The sequence below is a fragment of the Esox lucius genome, chromosome 19 (genome assembly GCF_011004845.1).
Source record: "Esox lucius isolate fEsoLuc1 chromosome 19, fEsoLuc1.pri, whole genome shotgun sequence".
In the NCBI taxonomy this organism is placed as follows: Eukaryota; Metazoa; Chordata; class Actinopteri; order Esociformes; family Esocidae; genus Esox; species Esox lucius.
The window spans coordinates 32,338,835-32,361,542 of NC_047587.1; the positions used below are offsets into that span (position 1 = coordinate 32,338,835).

Consider the following 22,708-nt stretch of genomic DNA (forward strand, 5'->3'; position numbering starts at 1 on the left):
TGGCCCTTAATGTGTCCTTGCTTATTCACAGCTCTTGTAGCGTGGTCTCATTGACAGGGCTTTCCCTGTGGAATACTGAAGGTGAACGAACTCTTATTTCTATACACTGAAAACTCAGCAAGTTCACATATAGGGGATGTGACCTAAAGGAAACACTGGTGTCCTCACTGGTGTTGAAAAAGGGAACGTTTCTATGGGTATAGGCGACAATAAGGCACTTTTGGTAATGTGTGTGTGTATGTGGTTGTAGAAACATTTTCTGCTTCTAATTCTGAGCCCATAAACCTAAAACAACCCATTTGTTCATGTTTTACTCAACCATCGGTGCAGTAAATAGGAGCTGCCTGTTCTCTTAACCAGAATATCAGACTCAGCTAACAGACGATATTATGATGCAGTGCTTCCCCATGGGCTGCATCTAGCCGGGCGGCAGAGTTTCTACTGACCCTCACTGTATCCACATGACCTGACATGCCCCCCGGTTGTCTGCCGCTGGTGCTGATTTCACAGATGGGTGAACACGGTCTCTCTGCACGGCTGACTGGACACCTGGCTGCCCGCCCTGCTGGTCCGGAGTAAAAGCACGGCTCAGCTTGGAGCACCGTGAGGCAAGAGGAAATGCCACAGCAGGGGAGGGAAAAGGGCAGAGCCGGGGGGGGGGGGGGGGGGCGACAGCATGCAAAATGACTGAATCGGTTCAGCCCCTTTGATTCGGTTCAGCCCCTTTGATTCGCCTTCAGCCCTTTTGATTCGGTTCAGCCCCTTTGATTCGGTTCAGCCCCTTTGATTCGGTTCAGCCCCTTTGATTCGGCTTCAGCCCCTTTGATTCGGTTCAGCCCCTTTGATTCGGTTCAGCCCCTTTGATTCGGTTCAGCCCCTTTGATTAGGTTCAGCCCCTTTGATTCGGCTTCACCCCGGTGTCTTTCTGTCCTCAGTTTCATCCCTTTCTCATATTTTACTCACTGGCACACAACAACACAAGATGACTTAGAAAGCCTAGCTGGCCGTGGACCATTGCTCTTTGGAAACTCGTAGGATTGGGATTATTATGCTGAAGGTCCTGATTTACAGGGTATCCAATAAGGACTTGGAGATATATTTCCACCACAGTCTACCACATCACCCTTTAGCCTATATCCATACATCCTGTTTGAAATGCTCTCCGAGACTAAGCCCTGCATGTATTCTTCTTGAGCCCAGTCAACAGTGGCCATGTGTGTGGGTAAATATTTATTGGCAGTTATCTGCTCTGCTGTGGATTAAAAGCTTACAAAGGTACATTACTTTCAAAGTGGAACTCGCTCTCCTTCACGTTCCTTTGTTGCCAGAGAGCACAGTACAGTACAGTAGGTAATCGTATTCACAAGTTCTCAGTAAAGTCAACCTACCGTTCTTTTTCACTTCCCTACAGAAAATTATTCACACACTATTGCCTATAATGTATTGTTTTACAAGGATGTTATTTCTCATTGATAAACAGATCATGTAGAATGTCAGATTTTTCCTTCAAAGGTCAATAAACAGTGTGATTAAATAAGAGGTCATTGTGTTCAGAAAAAAGCTCAGTGTGGTCATATAGGAGGTCAGTGTGGTCATAGAAGTGGTCAGTGTGGTCATATAGGAGGTCAGTGTGGTCGAAGAAGAGGTCAGTGTGGTCATATAGGAGGTCAGTGTGGTCATATTAGAGGTCAGTGTGGTCAGAGAAGAGGTCAGTGTGGTCATATAGGAGGTCAGTGTGGTCATATAGGAGGTCAGTGTGGTCATATTGGAGGTCAGTGTGGTCAGAGAAGAGGTCAGTGCGGTCCTCTAAGAAAAAAACTGACAATAACACTGATTTATCACCTAAACTCAATTTAAGTAATTCAGCAGACACTCATATCTAGATGAGTGAGACATGATGAGACCTTATCACATTAATCTCTAAGAGAAGCTTCTGATGATCCTGATAGACAACGGGCATTTGGTTTTGGAGGGCAAACAGAGTGGGGGTAGTGTGGGAAAACATCTGACAGGGAAACATCTCTGTCGAAGCACACAGTCTATATCAGAGATAATCTGAAACAGAAATACTCCCTCCCCTAGAATCCGCTCTATCTCTCTCCTACACACACACACACACACAACCCCCCCCCTCCCCCCCACACACACACAGAGCTGCAATGGTCACACTTGAAGAGATAAGCGCACCTAGGGATGAATGGACTCTAGGATGACTGATCCATCTCCTCCTGGCTGGTTGACCTCAAACACTTTGAGATGGAGGGACTGAAAGAGTGAGAGACAGAGATAAGAAAACAGAGAAAGACCGGGAGACATTGAAAGGGACTGAACAGGAGGGAGAGGGACAGGAAGAGAGAAGACATACTGCCATTGGCTAAGAGCCCAGCGAAATGCAAAGAACCTCAGAGCTCTTTGAGACAGAGCTTTTTAGTGACAGTCTATGAGATCCATGGAAAATGGGTTACACCAATCTATTATTGTGATTAAAGAGTACATACTGTACAAATCCATCAAAGAACCTTTTACTTTTCATCTGGCAGGTTTTGATCTTTATGCAGACGACAGTAATCTAATGGGCAAAATGGTCCTACTCTCTTTTGCGAATTCAGGAAAGAATGTGCTGACACATCAATGGATGATTGTTTTAAAGTGCATGCTAGCAAGGGAAATAAACCTTGGTTCATTTATTGTTTTAAATCTCATATAGTTGCTAGGTTCAATAACGGTGTCAGGAAACGCTCTAGTAATATTGTTTAATGAATATTTGAAAACACTTACTACTTCCTCGACAAATCCTCATAAAGCAATGTGGTTTTCCCTCAGAGTGTTTGACTACCAGCGTGTCCCGGCCTCCATGATGCCAGCAGAGCCCAGCCCTCTGAAACGCTCGCGAGGCCCGTCTTCCGGCCTGCACCGCTCCAGAGACAGAGCACAGGGCAAGAGGAGCACGCAGCACACCGGTTCCACCAACACCAGGGTCAAGTGTGAGGAACCCCAAACATACACACGCATACATACAAACAGCACGCTGGTCCCAAAGTCAACACGATAACAGCCCATCATAGTGCAGGACTCAAACACCCTGGCACACCGAACACTTTTTACAATCACGCACCAACACACACACACACCCTCTCCACACAATAAAAGCAACAATCGCATGGAGCTCTCATTACAGGGAAAATGTGATCCGTGCATGTGCGAAAATTTTATCTGATGTGTGTGTGTGTTTGTGTTTGCTTCGTGTTATCTCTCGCTGACTAAGTGTGTGCGTGTCTATGAGCCCATGTGGGAGTGTGTGTGTGTGTATTGTATGCCTGAGTGTTCCTCCTGGTGTAATGTCTTGTCGGCGTTGGGAACGACAGTGCTGGGAGCCCCAGGGCACAGTGAGAGGCACCAGATGGTCTCTTCATTAAAACCTCTCTACTGCAGGGCCCCCGCTCTCCTCCTCTCCCACCAGCCAGCCTACCGTAACCAGCCTATCAGCATGCCGCAATTAGACCAAGTTAATAGTGCATAACAAATAAGAATTGTTTATACTAGTTTATTACAAGCCTTAATAGTTTTTACTGCCAGCCCATCAGAGGGAAATTACATTGCCTTTGTAGCTGCAGAGGTCACACAGCTTTTGATACTAAAGAATTTCGGGGTGGTTTTCTCCGAGCGGGCAGGTTGCGATACGACCGTCCCATTAAAGACAGCCTGGAGTCAGGACAGATGTTAACGGGGAGAGGTTACAGTGATGGCATTAATTAGAAGACAAAAGTGAGGTGTGAGTGAGTGAAGGGCTCATGCTGTTTCTCGACACGCCGTATACTGGCCTCAGGACCGAATCCTCTCTGAACACCTCCATTCCCGCTGCTCTCTTTAATCCTTGTGGTGGAAGTTAAGCGTTGGCGTTATTGAAATGTAACGGCAATGTGCCCCACATAAGCACATACCGCGTTCCATGTAAACACCGCATATGGTGGCCTCGTCGGGAAATTGCCTTTACATTTCTATTGCCCCCACATCCATTACGCTTCAGGGAGAGATTGAATAGTGTCTCTTTCTCCTCGTCCTTTTCTCTCGGCAGTGAAGATGGCAGAGCTGCTGGCCATAAAGACGGAGTTGACTCTGATCAAGGTGCAGATTGATGGTCTGCTGGACAGTGTTGACAAGATGGACAGACAGAGGAAGGACCAATCAGGTAGGAGGACTGGGCTTTTCTAGTAGCTCTTCGCTGGAAGCTAAAGTTAAGGAATGTTTGCTGCTCATATGACCATGCTTTGTAATGGTCTTTGGAGTTAATGATAATGACAGATAAAAAGTAGAGGAGTGAATTACAATTCATTGACGGAAGTTACTCAAATGGATTTAAAGGTCTATTGTGACTTATTTGTCTCATTCCATGGAGTGCTGAGTCACGCAGATAACAGAACATGGTCGACAATAACTGTCAAAGCGTCGGTGTGTGTTCCAGATTCACCTCTGACCCGGGAGGGTAGTGTGTCGGACTCGGTGAGCAGTCTGGACGACTCCCCCACCAGCCTCCCCCAAAGACAGAGAGAGAGCCCGGAGCCGGGAGAGGCCAGCGAGGATGATCACCACCACCAGAACCCCCACCGGGTAAACACACTGACTCTGGCTCCCTCTGCTGGAGACATATCACACCCGCGTCTTTTTATCTGACTGGGGATTTCTGTACAAACAGTGTCTTAGCAAATTGTCTTAGATCTTTAATAAGTCTGTGTGTGTGTGTGTTATTGAACAAAGAGATGAAGGTTTTGGGAGAACAAAAAAAAAAAGTTAGCAACGTATTGTTCTTCATACTTTGGGACTAAGGCACAGGCTCCCCCAGTGCCTCCACCTCTTCAAAAGAAGAGTAATTATCTACAATTACAGCCGAGTGTCTCCCTACCTAGCTGACACAAGAAGTGTTCTGCCCCCGTTCCTCTGTTCATTCTCAACACCAGGCTGTGTGGGCTGAGCTGTAAGTGGTTTCACCAGGCAAGGGCAGCTATTGTTTCTCTGACAGTTGGGGGGGGTATGAATAGAGGGAAGAGTGTTTAACCAGTCAACCACAGATCAGCAGAATCCCAAATCTGTCCCACTTTAATAGATCACATCAAGTAAGTCTTAACTGTAATTCTCCATCCGTGTATCTCGATGGAGTATGTAATTATCTCTGTTCCTTTATATCTGTTCACCTCTTGCTCTCTCTCTCTCTTTTGGTTTCCCAGATGAATTACTCTGATCTGGAGGATGACATGTGAGCCGATCAGGTATGTGTTAATGGGATTTGACGGGATTGTATCACAAAATGTTATGATGCTTTGTAGTTACAGTATTGAATTTAGGGACTTAAAAGTTTTTTTTACAAATATTTGTCAAATAGTTCCCGGTTCTTTTAACAATACTTGTTAAAAGAACCTTGAAATATAGATTTATATATATTTGAATGTAGATTTAAATAGACCACCTTTGAAATATAGATTTATATATCCCACTGTATCAACTATTATAACATTTCACAATGCAGTCTGGGAAATTTACAAAATGGTGGTCTACGTCGTAGAGCTTTGGGAAACCCATCACAGATGCTATCATCTTTTCCAGTTGATGCTGAATGTTTTTAATGTTTGTGGGCACAAATTTACTTTTGATTGATGGAACCTATGTTTAATGACTTTACAACATGGACCCAAATCCAAAAATCCTGGAATACATCTTTAAATTGTCAACCTTGGTTTTTTCCCTATACTTGTTTAAGAAATGAAACTAGATTTAAGTCGACAACATCAAACACCACAAAAGCATCTAACTAATACAGGCATTATCAAACAGATGGTAAAAAGCCTTGATTCTTTATTTTAATATATCATTTCATTTATTTACACAAACGGCAAACTTATTTCTGTTGGTTTAATAGCACTACATCAAGTGGCAGGGCTTATTATGTTTATTTACACTTGGAATTTTTTTCTAGATTCAGAACTAAAAACAACTTAATGAAGCAGATATTATCTCTTAGGTCTTGCACAGCAAATACTTGGATAGTGTAAACATGTGTTGCAGAATTGTGATTAGAATATTTACAAAATCTTTAGGGGTTAGCAATTAGTGCTTTAGTTGACAAGCCACTGATAAATTTGACAGCTGTAACTAAAAAAATCTTTTTTTCTCTCTCTCTAAAAATACAAACATTAGTAAAATATGGAAAATGATTCATTTGAAAATCTCCAATGAATATATAGACGTGTCAAATGTTTTAGCCCTTTGAGTTAAGGTTTGACAACAAGTCTGGTGGAGCTGATATTTAAATGTTCTTTTCAAACACGTATTGTCTACCTCCGTTCAGCTTACCACCCCGTCTGTTCCTATTTAATAAAAATACCAAACAGTGTTAGTGGTTTTCCTGTTGGACAGAGATTGTCTCGATTTTCCATAATTCTTTGATAACATTTCATTAACTTGGTGTTAATTTGGTGTTCTTGTCGGTTGCCTCTCCCTTCATTTGCCAGTGACTCAGTCGACTCGGTGACGACAGCAGCACCGACAGATGCCGGCATACTCCAGAGAGCAGGAAGAGATCATCTCTGATGACAGTCTACATGGACAGCACCCTCAAACATACAAAGTCACAAAGTTTGATCTTCAGTGAATCTTTTCATTTGATTTATAGGAAATACCTCTCTGGTTTTCTTTCATATCTTCATCACTCCTTTGCAACGAGTTCCTACCGACTAATGGACAAAAAATGGCAGCTTAAAAAAATAATAAAAAATGTTGTTGCTTAAGGAAAGGGACTGACTGATGCACATTAGATTATTCATAAGGTTTATGTATAACCTCATCTACTATTTCCATAGGTGTCTAAAAACTGTCCATATCCACGTAAATAAAGACAGTCAGTGTGACGACAGCTGTGTTATCACTTGGCTCATAAACACCAGGCTGACTGGCTTTATTTGAAGCCAGATGCTTGGAACTATTAGCACAGCAGTTTACATGGTTTTATGTTGACTTGACTGACTGAAAAACTCAGTTGTAAATCTAGAGGAGAGTACTGCTGTTGTTTGTGACCAGTGTGAGAAGTGATACGTATATGCTGACTAGTGGCTACTTAGAGAACAAACCGCCATGTTTTGTTATTGTCAATGACTTGAGGAGGAATTCTTCTGATTGCGTTATCCTGGGGACCATTTGGGCTGTCAAAATGATTTTTTTTCATGTCACAACTAAAAACTGTTATTCATTGTAGATTATTCATTTACCATCATTCAGACATAATGTTTACTACAGTATATTTAAAACCACATTGTTTGAAAACAACTGTTTAAAGGGTACATTTTAATGATCAAGAAAACAAATCCAGACTGTATTTACTCTGAAAAAAAATCTGTGTTAGATTCCCTTTGTTTTTATTTTTCATAATTATCTGTTTCATGAAGTCTGGAGGTTTTTGTTTATAACGTACTCAATGTAAAGTACATTGTGACAGTAGTAAAGGTATGATTATTTTCATATACCTGAGTGGGCCTATTTACCTGATGATACATTTCAGGAGTAGTCTATAGGCCTAGAAATTTGGTCGTTTTTTGGATTGGTATTGTTCTATTCAGCCTTGTTAATTTCATACATGGTAACAACCGTAACTTAATTGTTAGGCTATTCTGTGAGTTGGCTGGACTTTAGATGGAGAGGAAATTGATGTATGAACATTCGTCCTCTCAACACACTTTCCATGAACTCATTTTAAAGAAAAAACGTGTTTAATTATTTGTTTTAATATCTATATTTTTGCATGGACATTGAATGGACCAATCTTTTTATAGGTTGTGCGTTTGGCACCCATTAGCTGGTTGATGGAATTTATTTGACATATAGCTACCTACCTGTGAGCAGGATGGTCTTAATGAAAATCCTGGCAGCCATTCTCAGTGGAAACGAAACGTTAAGCTGTCTGATCGACGAAATCCAAATGGAATTACACATCACTTTGAAAGCCGGCGTTGAGGCTGATACAGGCAAACTGATAGCTTTCTCAACACATTTCATGGAGGTTGATTTAATTATAAAACAGATGCAATGATAGGCATATTGTATGTTTTCTTAGCAATTATGGCATCGAGATTTATTCAACGGACAATCTTAAGGTCACTGTAATATTCATTTTAACATAGCCTATATGATAAACAAATACGTAGCATTAGGATTGTAGAGTAACCCACTACTTTTTTTACAGTCGATTTTTAATCTTTGGACTATTCCAATTTTACTGTATTGTCTATTGTGTATTATTAACTCGGTAAGACCACCACAATAAACCTTATGAACTATTTGGCCAAACCTTGTCAACGTTGACAAGATAACACTCAGTTAGTCTGGTCAACCTTTGGCACCTGACGTGTTTGCGCATACTAGTTCCAGTGTTGCTGCCCTCGAGACGAAACATTTACTCGTTGTCTTGTTTAAAACAAGCGCGTGTTTGTGTGAGTGCTGAGGACTAAATAAACGTATTTTCGTAGCCTGGGGATAAAACAACCAGTTATCCACGTTGAGAACCAAGGGCGAATTCTCGTACGCTATATCAACCGCTTTACCAGGTATAATAACACGTTTATTAACATATTCGATTTTAACGCAGCAATTAATGTGATTGTTTCAGGCTCGTTATTTTGGATTATCTTATTTTGTAACTTTTGGGTATGTTAGAATTAAATTAAATGTGTCAACTTGCAATCTAAATTGTCATAATATTACTGCAATATTAATAGTTGATCGTGACACATTGTGGTGTTTGGAAAAGTTGTTATAAATGAGTCAAATATAGGCCTATATTTATGAAATTATTATTATGGGAAACTACAGCAATGATGTTTGAGTGTAGGACCTTCACCACATCACACCATGCCAATTTTGTCACTTTCCCCACAGTCTTCAAAGATGTCTTTCAAACCTCAGGAGAACCCCTTAACAACCCATGTGTTGAACACATCTGATGGAGTCCCAGGGGCCAGAATGGCTCTTAGTCTGCACCGTCTGGACTCCAAACTGGTTATTTGGAACCTAGTTACCGTGGGGTACAGTGAAGAACTGTCTGACATAGACATACCACTGTCTCAATCTCAAAGTGTATGGCTAAATATAACTGTTGGATTCAGATTGTCTAGATTAGGCCGGTTTGTACAACTGCTGTTGTTTGCTGTTGTTAATTAATAGTAAGTGTTAGATGAGACTACACAATTTAAGATACAGGGAACACATTTTTGGCCATGTACATTTTTAAATCCTAAGTATATAACAACAGTTATGCATGCAGGAGAATCATTAAAGTTGTCATTCGTTTAGAACAACTGACGAAGATGGTCGCTGTCCTGGACTCATTGCTAGCGAAGCTTTCACACCAGGAATGTATAAAATGCGTTTTGAGACTGGACAGTATTGGGAGAGTTTGGGTCACACGTCCTTCTACCCTTATGTTGAGGTGAGTGGGTGTGAGCGTTATGCCCAGCCATCAACACCACTTAAGACATACCTTCACCCTTTATGAAAGACGTCTCTACACATTTCAAAGCGTTTTGGTTTAGAGAGCAAATGTTTATTAGAAGGTTTTTGGTATATACGTTTACCGCTTCATAATGAAAGCTAATTATGTCTGCCAAAGTTTAAGAAGTTATAAATCTAAGGACAATGTACTTATATTGCATTGAAGTAGTGTTTAGTGTTTATTCCCATGTAGTACGCAATGAACTTATCAAGCCTGTGACTTTATCCATACTGACATCAGATTAGTGAGTATCCATTAGCACAGTATCCACATGATTGTTCAGAAACATCTACATACATGTGATTCCAAAATGACAATAATACAATACATTATTTTCCATTCAGTTATATTGGAAAAAATATAATTTGAAACAATAAAATCAATCAGCAAATGAATCCAATAGGTTTGTAGACTCACAAGCTTGATGTAATAATTCAGTTCAAGAAATATGATATAGGAACTTAATTTCAAAATGGTGAAACATATTTCTACCCTCATCTAAAAAGTGATATTCTGTACCGTCCCCTCATAATAATAAAAAAATGTAATCAAAATGCAGAATTATGGTGCCCCTCTAGATTGTGAGTTTATAGATTTTACAGATGTCCTAAGATAAAGGTGATGGCTGGGTATGTATGATCTAGCACGGACATACCAAATACACATTCAAACATGTCTGGTGGATTTACAGCATTTAAAAATTATTAACTGAACAAAGATTATTTTTTAAAGATTAACAAAGAAAGTGTTGTTGTTGTTCCTTTGTCTCATTTTTGTTCAACAGATTGTTTTCACTATTAAGGACCCCAGCCAGAGGTTCCACCTACCCCTGCTCCTGAGCCCATTCTCCTACAGCACTTACAGAGGAAGTTAGAGCAGTATATAGTGGCACTTCTGATAATGTCCCTCCCTACTAGCTATATTCTCTTTTGTATTTTATAGGTGAAAATCACCCATTTTCACATGTCAGGTTTATTTTCATTCTTTCTGTGCTTGTAGTTGTCAAATTATCCTTAGTCACTACTCACCATTGACTATAATGTGATAAAAGACCAACATATAAAATAGGTGGCTTAATTTTCACAGAAAAAGATGAGCTTCCCCTTTAATAAATATATTGGGCTCATCCTTGCGTGGATATGGATACTATAGTTTCAGCCACAATACTGTAGGAGTTTGAATGTTTTGAGGATGATAAACTGATCTAAGCCATATGGTTGCAAAACAAAACAATATAAAGGTCGTTTAAGTTACTGAAAATGGGTGCTACTGTGTTTATCACTTAGTGAATATGTTATTTAGCTTTTGTGAATCTCATATCGCGTACTTGCATACTATAGTATGCCAGGTTACTATGCCAGAAGAACTACCCCAAAACGCATGCACAAAAATGCACCAGAAATATTAGACCATCCGGGAACTTTTGGCATACTATTTTGAGCGTAGTATGGTTTGGGACATGGTATTCTTCTCACATACTAATCTGGCGTACTATATAGTTTGCAAGTATTCGATCGGAGAGTCACCCTTTGTCTGTTCGTTATGACTGTAGCCTTAACATTTGTAATCCACATGTCAAATCTCTTGGCCAAGTTAATAAACCAATAACAGAGCAAGATCATGTTCTGCAGAAGACCAAACGTCCTCACATTTGCGCCAGCATTAAATATATATAATTAAAGCTGCAACCTTGTCATTATTTAATACTATTTATGTTTTCATTGTTTTCATAAAAATATCAACATATTTTTTCAAACTGTCCATCAGACCATAAGAAAAATGTGAGAAATATTAATTACAACACAATTTCCATCAGGCATATGTATGGTCAGCTTATTGGGGTCCTCTATAGTCAGTGTCTGGATGACATTCTTATAATATGTAAGCACTGGACGTTATTCAATGCTTAATCTCAGATGAACTGTACGAAGACAGAATAACCAGAAATACATAGTATTTTGAAAGCGTAGGGGTCAAGTGGCACTGGGAGAATGGCTCAAATGTTGGGGCTTCTCTCGAGGGCTGCTATGCCTCTACGGATGTCCGTAAGACCTTGTTATGGACGGAGTACAGTGGTGGCAGCAAGAAATGTTTCTGTGCTGCTTGGCTACCGTGGGTCTGTCAGGGTAAGGTTTTTCTGTGATAATTTAACCAGCTAATATTAGCTAACAGTTCTATCGATCTTATAGTTGGTGGCTAGAACTGTTATAGGATAGGACAGTTAGAACTGTGACATGGCCATATTTGCGTGTTGGCTATCTGTCCTAGCTAAAACAGTACTAGTGCAGGTCAACAGGCTGTCGTGAATTGACCTAGCCTAGTTATCCAACGACACAAAAAAAATCATAATCCTGATGTGACGCTTTCCTCCTCAGACTCTTGCTAAAAATAAGTTATTATCCGCTCATGAAATATATTCATCTCATCAACCAACGTTACTGTACTCCACTGAGCCACCAAACGGTAAGAAAGTCTTCCAGAGTATCTATAGAAATGTCTCTTGGAGATATGTCTACATAAACTGTAGTACAGTAGTGTTAGGAATGCAGACTGTTGAGCTGATCTAAATTATCATCCTTTCAAATGAAGGATAGTTGTTCTAAGGGGAAAAGTGAATGGCCTCTGGATCAACATTCTTTCAGATGTTTAGTAACAAGCTTTAGTAATGTTATAATGATTGTACTGCTGTTTAACATGTAGTGTGCAAATAAAAACCTATAAATATATTTGTACAGATTTACCAAATTTGTGTGGTTTGGAAAGATTCTCATTTGGACATTTCCAGCTTCCTCTGAGCTCGTCTCCTTATCCTAACCCATTAGATAATGTCTCTTCCCTCTGATGTTTCTTTTTCAATTGGTTTTGAGAAGGAAACCTATAGATGAAAGTATGAGAAATAAAAAGTCATAACAATACTGACCTGTACTTCTCAGGTACAGAAGCTGGGTCAACTTAGGCTTCCCAGAGTAGGCCTGCCACACTAGATACGGCTCTTTGGCTCTGTCAGCAGCGTCTGGACTGTACCTAATGCTCTTCACTTTTAATTAGCAGACGGGAAAGGGAAGGAATCAGGTGGCAGTGGAGGTCGTGGAGGGAAAAGAGGAGGAGGGGGGAAAGACTGGTGGAGCCGAATGCAGAAGGTATGTGATGGATCCTATTGTCTGTCCTCACAATAGGATCCTTACATTATTGACATTGTCTAGTTATCAAACACAAGTTGTCACTTACCTTGAATTGTGTGTGAAATCGACAAAACATTTCGCTGTCTAATTGTATATCAGTCAGTATTAAATTAAATAATTCCCACCTTGATGTCCCACCTAAATGCCCTCACATAATGTTGATTCACCCAGTTTCTCCCAGTGGGATTTTTGTTGTCTGCATCTATTTGACATTCTGTGGCAGTGAGTGCAGAAACATTAGCACTGTGCCGTGTTGACTCTGTCCTCTGTCTTTCTAGGGTGACATCCCTTGGGATGAGAAAGACTTCCGTGCCTTAGCTGTGGTGTTAGTGGGGTTTTCTTCGGTGGCTCTCTACTATCAGTTCAGAGACACAGGCAAGGAGATCACCTGGAAAGACTTTGTGCATCGCTACCTTGGCCGAGGAATGGTAAGACCGAACGACAAACGATTCATTGAAATAATCAAGAGTTACTTTTAATGGAAATGCTTGATGGATGACGTAATCTAAATACCAGTGTGATTTAACAGGCTGCAGTTTTGTTGAAAGTGTTTTCTATTTTGCGGTCTCTGTGTGTGTTATAAGCATAGGCTTTTTCTAAGCATGGTCATTGGTCTTCTCTCATCAAAGGTTGACCGTTTAGAGGTCGTCAACAAACACTATGTGAGAGTCATTCTTGTCCCAGGAGCAGAGGCTGACGTGGTAGGTAGACATATACCGTTCTGAAACCTGAGCTTTAGCCCTGAAATTAACCAGGAATGAATGACTTGATGTTCTGTCGATTTTTCCCATCAGGATAAATGAGGGATTTAATAGTGCAGTTAGTGTTTTGTGAATACATTGGAAAGCGCCAGCTAAGGGCTTATATCCTTGTGTGGGGCTGCGTGTCTTTCCCCAGAGCTATGTTTGGTTCAACATTGGCAGTGTGGACACCTTGGAGAGGAACCTGGAGTTGGCTCATCAGGAGCTGGGACTAGAGCCCTCCAATAGGACCACAGTGGTGTACAGCAGCGAGAGCGACGGGTGAGGAAATGCGCGCGTGCACGTGCACACACACACGAGACACGCACACCATTATGTTGTCACATCAGTTTCACCATTTTCTCCACAGGTCATTTGTGATGAACATATTCCCCACCTTGTTGTTGATTGGCTTCCTGCTCTTTACCATGCGACGGGGACCTATGGGAGGAGGTGCTGGGGGTGGAAGAGGCGGTCCGTTCAGCATGAGCGAATCAACAGCGAAGATGATGAAGGACAACATCAACATAAAGTTTAAGGATGTGGCTGGTTGTGAAGAGGCCAAACTCGAGATCATGGAGTTTGTGAACTTCCTGAAGAACCCCCAGCAGTACCTGGACCTGGGTGCTAAGATCCCCAAGGTAATCCTAGAAGCAGAGGCGGAGCTTAAATCGGTGCAGTGGTTAGGTGGGTGGGCTCTGCGGCTATGGTTCACACCCATGAGAGAGAAAGGTATGCTCTGCCACTGCCTAGAACACACTTCATTTGGATGAAACTGGGACCACCAGACATACTGCTCTTAGAGCTTTCTTGTTGTTTGGGTTCCATCAGTCATACTAGCCCTTCAACGCCTTTGAATTTCAATGAGACAATATATAATTCCTAAAACGCATTCATTGGGATTATAAGTGTGCTGACGTTTTCCAATGTTAAATGATGGTTCTATTCGACTGCGATAAAAAAGAGAACCCACTGTCAGGTGACTTCCAGATTGTGTGCGTGTTGCCCTGTGTGTTCCCAGGGTGCTGTGCTCACTGGACCTCCGGGCACCGGGAAGACTCTGCTGGCCAAGGCAACAGCAGGGGAGGCCAACGTTCCCTTCATCACTGTCAACGGCTCAGAGTTCCTGGAGATGTTTGTGGGCGTCGGGCCTGCCAGGGTGAGTACACACAGGGGACTTGGCGTGTACTCGTCTATCAGTAGAAATAACATTAAACTCAAGGCACATTGCCTACTCCGAGGATGTGTCGGAAAGCTGTTTCATAGAGTTGAGCGCTTTTCCCCTGTAGGTGAGGGACATGTTTTCCATGGCCCGGAAGAACGCCCCTTGTATACTGTTCATAGATGAGATAGACGCGGTGGGCCGTAAGAGGGGCGGCGGTAATTTCGGAGGCCAGAGCGAACAGGAGAACACTCTGAACCAGCTTCTGGTAGAGATGGATGGTGAGTGGATTTAGGGGGGTCGAATGAGATGGGGGGGGGGGGGGGTGGCCTGGCGCGTTTTCTCCAGAATGTGTACTTTATCGGGTCTTATTCTGTGGATCTTCTCCTTCTAGGGTTTAACACCAGCACTAATGTAGTCGTCCTGGCCGGGACCAACAGACCGGACGTTCTAGATCCGGCGCTCATGAGGCCTGGCAGATTCGACAGGCAGATCTACATAGGTATGGAATCTCTGTTTCCCCGGAACTCAGGCAACACGTTGGCCAGCAGTCATTTCAGTGAAATGTCGGCCTGCTGCATATTGATAAGTTGGTATGACCAGGAGTGTGCCTATGTGTTAAGACTTATGTCAACCTTCCTGGAGACATCGCAACACGTAACCCAGACAATGTGCGTAATTCATTGAATATATCCCTGTTTCAGGCCCGCCCGACATCAAAGGCAGGGCGTCCATCTTCAAAGTGCACTTACGGCCCATCAAACTGGACCCGGCTATGGACAAAGACGGCTTGGCCAGGAAGATGGCCGCCGCCACACCAGGCTTCACGGGTGAGTCCAGCTACTCTCTGCGAGCACCTGATGTCGCATGTCGTGTATCATCAGTGCGTTTCAAACATCCCCTGTCTCCAGGCGCTGATATCGCTAACGTTTGCAACGAGGCTGCCCTCATCGCAGCCAGACACCTCAACCCACACGTGGAAGGGAAACACTTTGAGCAGGCCATCGACAGGGTCATTGGAGGTGGGTTGTGGAGTCTTACTGAATGACCTCTAAACGCTACAGATTTGAGGTAACTGCAGGTATTCTGATATGTTAGTTGTGTGCCTTCACCGTCGGTTCTGTTCATTTAGGCCTTGAGAAGAAATCCCAGGTGCTCCAGCCGAACGAGAAGAAGACCGTAGCGTACCATGAGGCTGGCCACGCCGTAGTGGGCTGGTTCCTGCAGCATGCTGACCCTTTGCTGAAGGTAATGGCCACTTTGAACGTCATGCTCCGTTTTAGTCAGCGGTCGCTAACCAGAGACACGTCACCGTGAATAATGTTTTCATGAGCACGTTCGTGGCTTCTACAGTGCGGTTGAGATGCCGCACACTAAGCAACTGTCACTTTTTGTAAGTTGGTGGGAGGAGAATGCTTGACTTCTAACCTCCACCTGAGCCAACTGGAATCGCAAGGGGACCGGAGAGAATAGTTAAAGTCATTACATTATAATGTTCAGGCATGAGTTTGAAGAACTCTCTCGAACTCCATCTCGGGTTGCAGGTCCGTTAGTGTGGGTGTTGAGGCGTGCCTCGTTTGAAGTGCTTCGTGGTCCAGTTCAATCATATTTGCCCGCCTTAGCAGTTGCTAAATCACTGTTTAGGTTCTGCCCCAATAGGTTTTGTCTGCTGCGATTGTCTCCCCATGAGTTGGATGGAAGTGTGCTTTGAGTTGATGGGATTTGATTTCACCATTTAGAAACGCAGTTCAATCATGCGATGAGATTTGACATGGCATGTAAGCTGGGAATTTGGGGAGCTGCTGTTTGTAGCATTATTCTAAAGCCGTGTATCTGTATCTGTTCCCAGGTGTCCATCATCCCCAGAGGAAAGGGTCTAGGCTACGCACAGTATCTTCCAAAAGAACAGTACCTGTACACGCGGGAGCAGCTGTTTGACAGGATGTGCATGATGCTGGGCGGGCGTGTGGCTGAGCAGGTCTTCTTTGGGAAGATCACCACGGGAGCTCAGGACGACCTGAAGAAGGTCACTCAGTCAGCGTATGCACAGGTACGGTACCGTATGCTGCTTAAATACCGTATGCTGCTTAAATACCGTATGCTGCTTAAATACCGTATGCTGCTTAAATACCGTATGCTGCTTAAATACCGTATGCTGCTTAAATACCGTATGCTGTTTAAGTGAAAGCCCTGCACTCAGCACTTTCACAGGAATGGCTTTCAGATGATTCCCCAGTTACACTCAGGGGACAGAAAGCGATGGTACAAAAAGCAATGGTTAGCATGTTTTTATATTTTAAATTTGTGTTTTTTGTTTTGTTTTTTTGGCCCTACTGTTTTTGCCCTCCAATCTGTGACAATGACCTTGCCTCATAACAGCAACTCCACAGTGGGTTTGGGAAAGTTGAGGATTGCGACGTGTCCCAAGATGCACAAGCCGATCTGCTTCTTATCGCACTGCTCGCTCATCCAGGAAGTATTCGTCGGTACCTACGTCCTTGGAGGAGAGCGCGTTCCAGCTAACAAGGGTTGACTTGCCCGCGCCCCACCCACCACAAGCTGTTGCTAAATAGTGTCAAAGCAGCCCTGTCCGATATTCTGGCCATACACCTCAGACGGTCACTGCCCGCTGCGGGACCCCTGTCCAATGTCGGTACGCTGCGACCCAGGATGTAAACTCTGTTCAGCGATGTGGATAGGATTGTTGTTGTACTGTTATTTTAGTTGTCTTGATGAAGCCTCTCGTTTCCTCTTCCTGTCTCCAGATTGTGCAGTTTGGGATGAGTGAGAAGCTGGGCCAGGTCTCGTTTGACATGCCACGACAGGGGGAGATGGTGATGGAGAAGCCTTACAGCGAAGCCACAGCAGAGCTTATAGACCAGGAGGTCAGAGATATGGTGGACAGTGCCTACCAGAGGACCATGGAGCTCATTGTGAGCAAGAGAGACTGTGTGGACATGGTGAGAATGAACCTACGTTAATATCAGGTCTCTGGGGGGCCAAGCCTAAATGTAATTCAATTCATATTAATAAATTGTATCTGAAATGGCCACATCTGACTGGATGCAGAATGCAATTTGAAATGAAGGAATTGAATCCAAAGCGATTCATGTGAGACATGTAACATGAAAGCTTAATGTATTTGACAGATTTATTATGAAGATGCAGTACCTAATCATGCAAAGAAGACAAACAGCATTTTTTATGTTACATTGATTATAACTCAAACTGTTTTATTTTCTTATACGTTAAATTGTTCACCTCCGTAATGCATTCTGGGAGATGTAGTTATTTATTCACTTATTAAAAAATATTAGGGGAATTGGGAATTATCATAGACAAACATGATCATAACATGATCCAGAGAAATGTCCTGAACACTGTGACGGGACGGAGCTTAGCTTTCTCTCCACACCCAACCTTCTGCCGCTAAAATCTTAATATTGCTACCTGATTTCCCAACTAAATGATAGAGGCAGATAATATAAATATTTAATAGCCTACTCGCAAAAAATACATACGTGTCATGTACCATGATGAACTGACGCTTGTTATTGGGCTACAACAATATCTACAGCATTTACAAAACTTCACTGCTAGCTGCTGTTGGACCTGGATTATGACTGTATCTCCCTTTAGCTTGCAGCTGCGATGCTGCGCGCTTGATTGTAAAGTCAGATCTATACATCTTCTCATTCCTCTGCTGCTCAACAATTTTACAAAAGACGTTTCTCAAGAGCACATCATGTTATTTTTTTATAATGTATCGCTTTTATTTCAGTGGCAGACATCTATTTTCCATTTTTATGTTTTGTTACTTAGTTAGCTATTTTCCACAATTCAGATCCTTAGCAAATGAGCCGACAAGATCCAATGTTACACCTCGGGTTGCCAGATTCACTGACAATATACTGCACAATCACTCATGGACTCCACATGAAAACAGCACAAACGCTATTTGTTCTATACAACCCTATCTGGAAACCTCTGCATCTGGCAATAGTTACAGCCCCCACTGTCACATATTGGTCAATCATACATGCATTATGGAATAACAAAACAAATATAGGTGTTTATCAATTCAGTGTCAACTAAATCTGTCATCTGATCTAGCACATTAATCATAATATAATTTTATTCTGCTTGCTATAATTTTTTCAACCATAAGATAAACTCCCTGTGATTGGCTACCATTATTTAATAATTTAATTTAAGCTCCGCCTCTGCACTGTGACCAGTAATTCTTTAAGTATTTTTGTTTTAACAACTGTAATGTTTAAACCTAATGCTACATGGTGTGGCTAATCATACATTATTAGCTTCCTCTGTATCTAATAAATATTGGATTTGAAGAGCCATCTTCAACACAATTTAGAACTGACTTCAACCCTGATAAATATCAAGGTTTCCAAGGTCATCGGGGCACTGTGGCGTCATCGGGGCACTGTGGCGTCATCGGAGCACTGTGGCGTCATCGGGGCACTGTGGCGTCATCGGGGCACTGTGGCGTCATCGGGGCACTGTGGCGTCATCGGGGCACTGTGGCGTCATCGGGGCACTGTGGCGTCATCATGCTCTCTTAAACGGTCCCTGGAGCTGCTATCTGGCTCTGAATCTGTTTCTCATGATTATTGCTTCGTTAACTAACCCTACCTTTCCTCTTCCCAGGTAGGAAAGCGTCTCCTGGAGAAGGAGGTCCTAGACAAGGCGGACATGCTGGAGCTGCTGGGGTCGCGGCCTTTTGAGGAGAAGTCAACCTACGAGGAGTTTGTGGAGGGGACAGGGAGCTTTGAAGAAGACACCAGCCTGCCTGAAGGCCTGAAGGACTGGAACAAGGAGAGAGCGGACCCAACCGAAGAGCTGGCCCCAGCCAAGGAGAAGCAGGCAACATCCTAACCACCCCCGTCTCAGCACGTCATGTAGCTTGGGTTGAGAGAGAGGATACCAGTATGCCGTTATGGCTCCACATACCGGTATGATTTAAAGAAAAATACTGTCAGTGATGATATATTGCTATGAGGTTTAATTTAATTAAGAGCTCTTCACACTGGACTTTGATGTTTGGTTTATTATAAAACCATAATAATGGCAAAAGCACAACTATAAAAGCCCTTGGAATGTAGTTGTTGCCATTCAAGAGTCATGTACGCCTCAGTAGAATACAGGCTCAAAATATATGCGCAACTAATCGGAAGTTGCATCAAATGGGAAGACCGAGAGGTGCTCATCAGAGAATGGGTTTAAACAATAGTGACCAAGAAGTTGCAGCTGTGTAGAAATATTAAACTTTAAACAAATCCAAAGCACTGTCTCTCCTGGAAATGTTTTTTGTTGAATAGCAGCTATTGCCTGACAGGAGAGGTACCAGGTTCACCTCCATGGCCTTCTTCAGGGTGCACAGGTTTACAGTGACAGGTGGAATGAATTACCAGAAATGGAGGGGTGTGGACAATATCCATTAAAGTGTAAACTAGTACCTGTAAAGTTAAAATCTGAAAATCACTTTATCCCTATACAATGTTAGAAATAATAACTTGGGGTTAATCAGAAAAAGTTGTACAAATAGCTGCATACTTACAGACTAACGTTTTTACAGGAGATTGTGCCTTGGTTTTAACACAGCTGCAAAATGATTTGGTCACTATTCAAAATTCGATTAGTCTGAAACATAAAATGCTTAACGAAAATAGTTATATATACGAGTCCTAGGTTGACTTACCACAGTTCCATTTCAAAGCCAACCTTTCAGAAAGTTGAATTCAGATCTTCCAAAGCCTTGTTATTGGACAGTTTTTGGGGGTTGACCTGATATCATCCTCTTTTAAGGCAAAAATGGTTGGCAACTGGCACATTAGAATTCAGGGTTTATTTAGCAATTTTTGCTTACCACCATATAAAAAAGACAAGTTGTGATTTATGTTCAGCTCTTTATTTCAAAAGGGATTTTACCTCCTGGTAACATTCAATTCACCATTGTATTTTTTCTCCCTGAAACGAATTCTGCATTTGAAAGTTGTTGTTGTCCCAATGAATTTGCGTTAATGCATTAATCTGCATTTTCCCTTAAGACGTTCTGGGCAAAGTAATTGTTTAGTAGGGGAAAAAAAGGTCTGCTTCTGAAATAATTCACAAACTGAATGTTAATGAAGATTACTATTAAGATTATATTCTAGTTTATCAAAATGTTACTGGCAGAAAGACCACAATTTAATACCCAAGACCTTTTAAAAAGTTCACCTCCTCCTCTCAGGCCTGCATTGATGCAGCCGCGTGTGACACTGCAGAATTTAGTGATGATCTGTGTAAATCAGGATATTGCTACCTCACTTCAAAGCGATATTTTCAAATGAACTGCTCTCTTACAGGTTTGTTAAAAGCCTCTTGCCTTCCCCTTTTAATAGGATTTCCAGTACTCCAACATTGTATCTGATCTCCACTGAATGTCTGTTTAATTATTTTAAGTATGTAATACTCTGGAGCGAAAGTTTGTATATATCTTTTGTCATAAAATGTTTGTGTAATTGATGGTGTTTTCAATTGTGCACTAAAAGTACATTTACCTGTTACCATCTCTTGTAAAGTGTTACTGGTGGATGCAAGTGGTTTCCATTTGGGTCTGTCAGAAGCCGTATGATAGCGATGTGCATACTACATTGTATAAATGGTTTGATCAATAAATGCAGTGGGCTTTCTCATTATTTCAGTTCTCTCGTTTTCACCAACCAGTTAAACACATCCTGATCAGTGGCTACTGCTCTGAAACATCAGGTTAATTAGGCTTATGCCTACAATAGAAATGGTACCATAATGTCGTGACCCTTATTTAAGTATTTAGCGTTGAGACTGTTGTCCAACCACATTAGTGCCATTTGACGATGACCGATGGCCTGTGCAAAGGCATTTTCAATGCGGCCGGCATATGGTGTGACTTAGGCTATGGTAAACTCTGCATTGGAAAATGGCAGCATTCATGAGCACATTCTTTATCAGCTCTTCTTGGATGGGAGAAATGGATGACAATGAGTATTAAAACAAAGGATCCTTGGAACACTGACCTGTATGGACCATACGGAGAAAGAAACCAGACACGTTTCTATATTCAGTGCATTGTAATATTAAGATATGAAAGCACCTATGGCAAGTCATTTACATTAATTCCTAGCTTCTAAATGTACATGATTTGAAAATGAATCACATTGAAATACATCATGAAATTCATACATTTATCAACTTTGAACTTGGAATGATTTCACAGGGGAAGAATTTGGCAGGAGTCATCCAACAACTAAAGGGTTGCTGGTGTCAGAAACTCAGATCTCCTGCCACTGTGACCTTGAGCAAGGCACTTAACCCCTAACAGTGTTCTATGGCTGCTTGTAGCTTGTGAGCTAGTGTCATGACATACATTATTGCCTAGAAACGCAAACCTACAAACATGGTTTGTAATACAGTTTTGGTATGGTAATTCATTTCCACATAAAAAAAAACAAAACCCACTATCAATAAATTACATCTTAATGTTACTGTGTATAAAAATCACAAAAAAAGCAAAGAAATCCTATGTTCCTGAAAGTCCTGCATATCATCTGTCTGGGTGGTTTGTCCTGTCTGCACTCAGACTAATTATTCAGAAGAGGGCAGTAGTGTTCCTATAATGTTTAAGACTCCCAGTTCCTCAGATGTCCACAAACTCATAGAAGAGTCTGAAGCGTAGACGTGGCATTAATGGACCGTTGACTCTGAGTGTCAGAGTGGTAACATGATTCTTACTAGAAAATAGCCCTTGGTGCTCCAGAACTGACTTTTACTACTGTGTTGGCAGGTCCTTTATGTGGCTGACAGTTTTTAAGGAAGTAGAAACGGAATGAGAAAATAGTTTGGTCTGAATTCTCATGTCCATCCGAGAACCACTGGCCATTAGAGAGATGGAGCCTAGTTATGTCCATCTGCGTAGGGCCAATGAGGTGAATAAAGAAGCCAGGAAGAGGGCCAATGATAGGCTGATCTCTGAAGCTCCTCCACAGTCCTTGGCATTTTCCTACAATCAACAAGAAGAGAATGAAATGTCAGTATAACTTATATCTTTCTTTAT

The 22,708-nt window shown here is 42.0% G+C and overlaps 4 protein-coding genes across 12 annotated transcripts in view; 3 read left to right on the forward strand and 1 right to left on the reverse strand.

The window, feature by feature from the left end:
- Positions 1 to 7,758, forward strand: part of si:dkey-234i14.2 (RNA-binding Raly-like protein) — a 45,675-nt gene extending 37,917 nt beyond the window's left edge. For all 5 annotated transcript variants that reach the window (XM_010905407.4, XM_010905410.4, XM_010905409.4 and 2 more), the window contains 5 exons: positions 2,824 to 2,984; positions 4,076 to 4,189; positions 4,463 to 4,608; positions 5,223 to 5,264; positions 6,504 to 7,758. In XM_010905407.4, coding sequence (XP_010903709.1) covers positions 2,824 to 2,984; positions 4,076 to 4,189; positions 4,463 to 4,608; positions 5,223 to 5,255 — 454 coding nt within the window. In that variant the 3' untranslated portion in view covers positions 5,256 to 5,264; positions 6,504 to 7,758. The remainder of the gene's footprint in view (positions 1 to 2,823; positions 2,985 to 4,075; positions 4,190 to 4,462; positions 4,609 to 5,222; positions 5,265 to 6,503) is intronic.
- A 99-nt stretch (positions 7,759 to 7,857) lies between these two features.
- Positions 7,858 to 11,216, forward strand: LOC105031142 (5-hydroxyisourate hydrolase-like). The gene is made up of 4 exons (XM_010905406.3): positions 7,858 to 8,588; positions 8,920 to 9,065; positions 9,334 to 9,469; positions 10,317 to 11,216. The coding sequence occupies exons 2-4, from the start codon at positions 8,929 to 8,931 to the stop codon at positions 10,404 to 10,406; spliced, it is 363 nt and encodes a 120-aa protein (XP_010903708.1). The 5' UTR covers positions 7,858 to 8,588; positions 8,920 to 8,928; the 3' UTR covers positions 10,407 to 11,216.
- A 153-nt stretch (positions 11,217 to 11,369) lies between these two features.
- Positions 11,370 to 21,314, forward strand: si:ch1073-174d20.2 (AFG3-like protein 1). 2 transcript variants are annotated; one of them, XM_010905402.4, is made up of 16 exons: positions 11,370 to 11,658; positions 11,908 to 11,995; positions 12,581 to 12,672; positions 12,993 to 13,142; positions 13,344 to 13,415; positions 13,612 to 13,736; positions 13,825 to 14,095; positions 14,476 to 14,613; positions 14,744 to 14,897; positions 15,011 to 15,118; positions 15,321 to 15,446; positions 15,528 to 15,638; positions 15,749 to 15,864; positions 16,466 to 16,666; positions 17,382 to 17,576; positions 19,285 to 21,314. In XM_010905402.4, exons 1-16 carry the CDS (start codon positions 11,524 to 11,526, stop codon positions 19,510 to 19,512), a joined length of 2,310 nt encoding a protein of 769 aa, XP_010903704.2. In that variant the 5' UTR covers positions 11,370 to 11,523; the 3' UTR covers positions 19,513 to 21,314. The 2 variants fall into 2 exon arrangements, with proteins under 2 accessions (XP_010903704.2, XP_010903705.2); XM_010905403.4 differs by having other exon boundaries at positions 12,584 to 12,672.
- The window catches only part of LOC105031141 (voltage-dependent calcium channel subunit alpha-2/delta-4), a 59,850-nt gene continuing 57,671 nt past the window's right edge, over positions 20,530 to 22,708 (reverse strand). For all 4 annotated transcript variants that reach the window (XM_020040287.2, XM_034288223.1, XM_020040286.2 and 1 more), the window contains one exon: positions 20,530 to 22,654. In XM_020040287.2, the coding sequence (XP_019895846.1) occupies positions 22,553 to 22,654 (102 nt within the window). In that variant the 3' untranslated portion in view covers positions 20,530 to 22,552. The remainder of the gene's footprint in view (positions 22,655 to 22,708) is intronic.

Coding starts and splice junctions, on each gene's coding strand:
- si:ch1073-174d20.2 (XM_010905402.4), top strand. CDS start 11,524: ATGGCTCAAATGTTGGGGCTTCTCTCGAGGGCTGCTATGCCTCTACGG. Junction 12,673..12,992: donor GGTGGAGCCGAATGCAGAAG/GTATGTGATGGA, acceptor CTGTCTTTCTAG/GGTGACATCCCTTGGGATGA. Junction 16,667..17,381: donor CTCAGTCAGCGTATGCACAG/GTACGGTACCGT, acceptor TCCTGTCTCCAG/ATTGTGCAGTTTGGGATGAG.
- LOC105031142 (XM_010905406.3), top strand. CDS start 8,929: ATGTCTTTCAAACCTCAGGAGAACCCCTTAACAACCCATGTGTTGAAC. Junction 9,066..9,333: donor TGGAACCTAGTTACCGTGGG/GTACAGTGAAGA, acceptor TCATTCGTTTAG/AACAACTGACGAAGATGGTC. Junction 9,470..10,316: donor CCTTCTACCCTTATGTTGAG/GTGAGTGGGTGT, acceptor TTTGTTCAACAG/ATTGTTTTCACTATTAAGGA.